The sequence below is a fragment of the Zingiber officinale genome, chromosome 1B (genome assembly GCF_018446385.1).
Source record: "Zingiber officinale cultivar Zhangliang chromosome 1B, Zo_v1.1, whole genome shotgun sequence".
Lineage (NCBI taxonomy): Eukaryota > Viridiplantae > Streptophyta > Magnoliopsida > Zingiberales > Zingiberaceae > Zingiber > Zingiber officinale.
The window spans coordinates 135,764,609-135,770,092 of record NC_055986.1 but is presented as its reverse complement, the minus strand read 5'-3'; the positions used below and the strand labels follow the sequence as shown (position 1 = coordinate 135,770,092).

General features: G+C 39.4%; 1 protein-coding gene across 3 annotated transcripts; it reads left to right on the top strand.

Moving 5' to 3' along the window:
• Nucleotides 1–427: 427 nt before the first annotated feature.
• LOC121980788 (porphobilinogen deaminase, chloroplastic-like) lies at nt 428–5,243 on the top strand. 3 transcript variants are annotated; one of them, XR_006111661.1, is made up of 4 exons: nt 428–821; nt 968–1,385; nt 4,505–4,682; nt 4,783–5,243. XR_006111661.1 is itself a non-coding variant. In XM_042533012.1 (3 exons), the coding sequence occupies exons 1-3, from the start codon at nt 3,978–3,980 to the stop codon at nt 4,935–4,937; spliced, it is 396 nt and encodes a 131-aa protein (XP_042388946.1). In that variant the 5' UTR covers nt 3,315–3,977; the 3' UTR covers nt 4,938–5,243. The 3 variants fall into 3 exon arrangements, 2 of the variants coding, with proteins under 2 accessions (XP_042388946.1, XP_042388938.1); XM_042533012.1 differs by lacking the exons at nt 428–821; nt 968–1,385 and adding an exon at nt 3,315–4,040; XM_042533004.1 differs by lacking the exons at nt 428–821; nt 968–1,385 and having other exon boundaries at nt 3,315–4,682.
• Nucleotides 5,244–5,484: the final 241 nt, after the last annotated feature.

Sequence of the window (5,484 nt, the reverse complement as noted above, 5' to 3'; positions counted from 1 at the left end):
TAAGTGATAAGTTTATTTATTTTAAGTATATACTAAGATCGTATGAAGCGCATGGTAAATTTAATAATTGGCTCCCTACTATTTTTTCTTGTTACGAAAAAGTCCCTCCAAAGAATATTCCATTTTTTGAGGGGAACAATTTACTAAAAAAAGGGTGATACAAATCGAAGTGTATACACAACAAAAGACTTTTGTGTATAAATCGAAGTTGTTTGGAAAATCCATTAACTAGTAGCTCAGGTTATGGTGCAGCGAGTTAGTCAGAGTAATGTGATGATTAAAATATAGAATGTTATCATACGAAATTTTGAGGTTAAAATTTGACGCGTTCGTCACATGTCATTCATGATTTAATTCTTCCTAGATGAATTCTCGGTGCAGCGATTAGACGTTTAAGAGTCTAATAACAGTGTAGAATTTTGTCTCTGGAACGACATTAGTCATTTGAATAAGCCTTCGCTTTTGTAGCAAAAGCGGCGAAAATCCACTGACATCATCGACTCCCCTCTCCAGTCCCCGGAATCTGTAAAACCCCGGAATCCAGTCCCAAATCTTGATGGCGGCTTCCGAGCGTCTCCAGTTATGTCCATTCTCCACGCCTTCTTTTCTTCTGGAATTGGGGGAATTAGCATAGGCTGGTCGACATGGGAATGACTTCGTTTCACGCTGCTTCTTCGATCTTGTGGCCTGGAGAGCCTTCTCTCCTCCCCTGCTTCGAAACCCTATGGGAGGCGGACCGTGGTCGTCAGATCAGCTATGACTGTGGATCAGGAGTACTCCAAGGCTCAGGTCACCCTTGTGTGAATTGGCACCCGTGGGAGGTATGCCATTTTTCATTTTTGCCGCTCTTTTTAACTCGATTTCTATTATTCTCGAAGCCAGATCTTACTTTAAAGGAGGTTCTTTTAGGAGACTTTTATTAGATTATCATGCGTTGTGGATGCACATTTAATGTTAGTTGTCGTAGCCATGTAGGACAGTACATTAACACTTGCCCATGCCTAAGAGTCCTGGGATAAACTAATCTCAACACACCCGGAGCTAGCGGAGGAAGGAGCTATTCACATAGTAATCATTAAGACAACAGGAGACAAGATACTTGATCAATCTCTTGAAAACATTGGCGGCAATGGTTTATTCACAAAAGATATAGATGAGGCGCAGTGGTGGGTAGAATTGATATTTCAGTGCACTCAATGAAGGATGTTCCCACTTATCTTCCAGATGGTACAATATTGCCTTGCAACCTTCCTCGAGAAGATGTAACGGATGCGCTCATTTGCTTAACTGCAAGGACTCTCTCCGAGCTACCTGCTGGAAGTGTTATCGGAACTGCCTCCCTCAGGAGACAGTCTCAAATTTTATACAGATATCCATAACTAAAGGTACAATTTTTAGATTAGTCTCTGCAGTTCCATTTTGCTTCAGATAGAAGTTTATATTCTATTTTCTGCTAAGGAGTCATAGAGCTCGGTAAATTGATCAGTGAGAACATGTTTGCTTGGTAGTAACACCACAATTATATAGCTTTTCAGTTACGTAACTTATATTTTGCATTGCAAGGCACATATTCATTCTTTGACATGAATGCCTTTGTTTATGTGGCTTATGGCTCCACTTTCGTGGCATTCTTCAGATAGCTTCCAAGTAGGTTAGTACTCGTCATTGCATAAATGCCCTACCATGGACAAATGGCGGTGAGAATTTTCAACTGTATTCATATTTCTGTAAGGAAGTATAAATTCAGGAACATTTGTAATAACAAAGTAGAAGTATTCAAACTAAGTTATATACGTAATCTTGGAGGATATAAACACACGGTTGTGATGGTATATTTATTTATTTTTGCTTTTTTTTTTCTGAAAAAATGATAAATGTGATGATATGCATGCACATTGTATGTCAATTATTGTATATGTGACACATATTCATAACATGAATTCATGTAGCTATTCAACATGTAAGACACATGCCTAAACTCTGCAATGCCTTGGTGTGATATTAGTCTAAGGTACAACTCATCATTGCCACCTGCTTCTCATGACATTGCTTTGCTACCAACCATGTTAACAAACTTGTGTAATTATCATGTTAACAAACCTGCCTCCGAATAACAAATTATTGAACTGGCCCATGCATCTGGTCTTTATGGTCAGACCCTAAAATAATTGCGTTAAGCTGACATCCATATTCTTTCTTTTGTGATATCCATAAACTTTTTCTTGTTTCGTTATCTCTTTATCTGCAGTCCCCAACATAGTATATGTCCATTTGCTGAACGGATTCTGGTCTTATTTTGCCCATGCATACCAATTGCTTTAGTGCCTAGGGTGATATCCTTTCTCCCTTCTTTGTCTTTTTTCTACTATTCAGCACATATATGTGATTCATCATAGAGGCTTATACAATCAAACAAATATATAGGTTGTTAACTTGGACTGTCCAGAACTGATTGAAGAAACTTAATGAAGGTGAAGTTCAAGCAACTTTGTTAGGGTTGGGACACTCCGGAATGGGGATGAAAATCTCTACTTGCAAGATCTCTTATAGCTTGTAGATGCCTCTTGAATCTTGGAAGTGCGGCAACACTTGTGTGCAAGAACTTTCAAGAACCAGTGACAATAGCGGAGAGAAGAGCATGAGTAATCGGTGAAGAGTCGTGCGTTTGAACCTCGCCAACGACTTTATTCTGTCGTGATCTAGGACTCCCAATCGATTGGGCCTGCTCCCAATCGATTGCCACGTCTGATCCAATCGATCTCAACCGTCCAAAGCTCGCAATCTACGCAACGGTCATATCCTAATCAATTGGGGAGTCCTCAATAGATCAATTGATTGATTTAGAGCCCCTCTGTGTTCTCGTGGAAGACCTGGAATCGATTGACTTAGCTTCCTCGCAATCTCGTGAGAAAACTGAGCCCAATCGATCGCCTGATCGATTGGGAAACCCACTGTGTGTTTGCGATAAACTCTCAATCGATCAGCTGGAGTAGCCCAATCGATCGGCTGATCGATTGGGTCGCCTTTGTCACGATAGTGCTCCCAATCGATCAACTGATCGATTGGGCTTCGGGCCATTCGATCAACTGATTGATTGCTTAGTCCTATCTCGCCAAACACAAGTCTAGGGTTCCCTTGCCCAACATCTAGTCAACCTTGACTTGCTGGAACTTCCTCGTGCCTAGGATCCGGTCAACCTTGACCTGTTGGGGCTTTATCACCAAGTGTCCGGCCAATCCTTTGACCAACTTGGACTTTTCTCCTCGTGCCAAGTGTCCGGTCAACCTTGACGCACTTGGATTTATAGTCTCGTGCCAAGTGTCCGGTCCTCCATAACCCCCTTGGACTTCCAAACACTAGGTGTCTGGTCAACCTTGACCCACCTGGATTTCCTCATGCCCGACTGCCTGACTTCACTCACCAGAACTTCCTTACTGCCCGCCTTCACTAGACTTTCCATACCAAGTGTCCGGTCAACACTACCACTTAGATTTTCTTTTTCTGCCAATCTTCCCGTTGGATTTGCCCTTACCTAACCTCCAGTAAGGACTTCCCAATCAAGTATCTGATCAACCTTGACCTACTTGACTTCTGGTCAAACTTTGACCATCAATCTTTATATGGACAATTTGACCTGCAATCTCTATACACTGTCAAATATCAAAACTCAAATGTTAAGACTCAAGCTTGAGCCAACTCAAGTTTAGTCAACCCGGTCAACCTTGACTCATGGAAAATTGCACCAACAGTTAACATTGGCAGGGTTAAAGCGGCTAGCTCTGTTCTCTATTGATGATATATAATGGTAGTCTGGTGTACGAAGCTCCTGCCAATGTGGGGTTCCGAGGAAGGGTCTATTGTACGTAGCCTTACTTTTCTTTGCAAGAGGCTGTTTTCAAGGCTCGAACATGTGACCTCTAGGTCACACGACGACAACTTTACCGCTGCCCAAGGCTCCTCTTCTCTCTATTGAAGATATGCTTCTAACAATTTCTCAAGGTGCTATTGGAATTGCTTGTAGAGGCGCTGATGATAAAATGGTAAATTGTGCTGTTTTACTTTTTTTACTTTAGTTAACTTGCTTCTGCAATCCTTTTCTGCATATTGAAGGTCATGGCTTCCTCAATGTAAGCCAGTATTTGTAAATAGGCACTATTGTTTTTGCTGTTTCTGCTACGCACAAACTTCATGCCACTAGGATAGTTATCCTTAATTCTTTTCTATGGCTTGACTTTAAATTTCGTTCCAACTCCTTGAAGTAAACACAAAAGGTTGCTCATGCGGGTGAGTTTGACACAGGAATTATATATCTAATTTGTAGCATTACCTTTAATGACATGGAAACTTTGTGACTCAAGATGTTCAAGTAAATGTTATAATAACACTACAAATTCCACAAAACACATAGCATTCTTACTTCCATATCAATATGGGCATATCTATTTTTTTTTCTGCGTGCATGCGATATACAATGGGCATTGACATTTCTTTGATTGTGAATCAGGCTAACTGCATAGCTTCGTTGAACCATCATTATACTCAATTAGCTGTTGTCTGTGAAAGGGCATTTCTTGAGACACTTGATTGGTCTTGTTGTACACCAATTGCTGGCTACGCTCATCGTGATACTGATGGAAATTGTGTTCTAAGGCGTTTGATCAATTCATCTGACAGAAAACGAGGTTAATTTGGTGTTTTTGAACATATATCAATGCATTTGTTTCATACTTTGTGAATTCACCATAATTGCCTTTTTCTTTTCTATTTTGTGTTAAATTTCAGCACTAGAGACATCGATAAAAGGCTTATATGCTCTTGATGATATGGTGGCAATGGGAAAAGACCTAGGCAGAGTTACTTTCAAGAGCTGGCCTAGGTTTCTTCAATTGGTAACCTTTATTCAGTTTACCTTCACAGAGTCAGGAGGAATAATTTAGACAGGAACTCGTTGCTGTCCATTCTTTTCTTTTTTAGGCCTCAGGATTAAACAAAGAAGGAGCTGTATTCCTAATTCCTGTATCATCTGACATCTTAAACTATTCTCTTACTCCTCTTCTAATAAAGAAGTTTGAGATGGATGCATGAGATTATTAATGGGATAAAATAAATTGTGAGCAAGTAAATCTACCTGATACATGATTACATGATATAAAGTAGATCATGACTGTATGTATTTACTTGTGGATGATGGATGCAGTTCATGGATAGGTTTAATCAATTAGAGGGTTTGTGTTTTAAGAATAGATCAGTTTATTGTATTTTTTTTCTGTTATCCACTTTTGATATATGATAATGAATACTAGGAATACATTTGCAAGAAACTGTGACTTTTTTCAACATCTGTAGTGTTATTTTTTGTTGTTTTCAGAATTAAGAAATGAACAAACTGTGACTTTTCTTTTCATGTAAGTTTTTCTTTTTAAAAGGAAATGATGCATCATGATTATTATTATTTTTTTGCTTTGTTAGATAGTAGGTCTAAAT

Bases quoted from the DNA above. Each gene is read 5' to 3' on its own strand.
- LOC121980788 (XM_042533004.1), top strand. From the start codon at position 4,430: ATGGGCATATCTATTTTTTTTTCTGCGTGCATGCGATATACAATGGGC. The intron at 4,683-4,782 runs GTTAATTTGGTG...GTTAAATTTCAG, and splicing joins TTCATCTGACAGAAAACGAG to CACTAGAGACATCGATAAAA.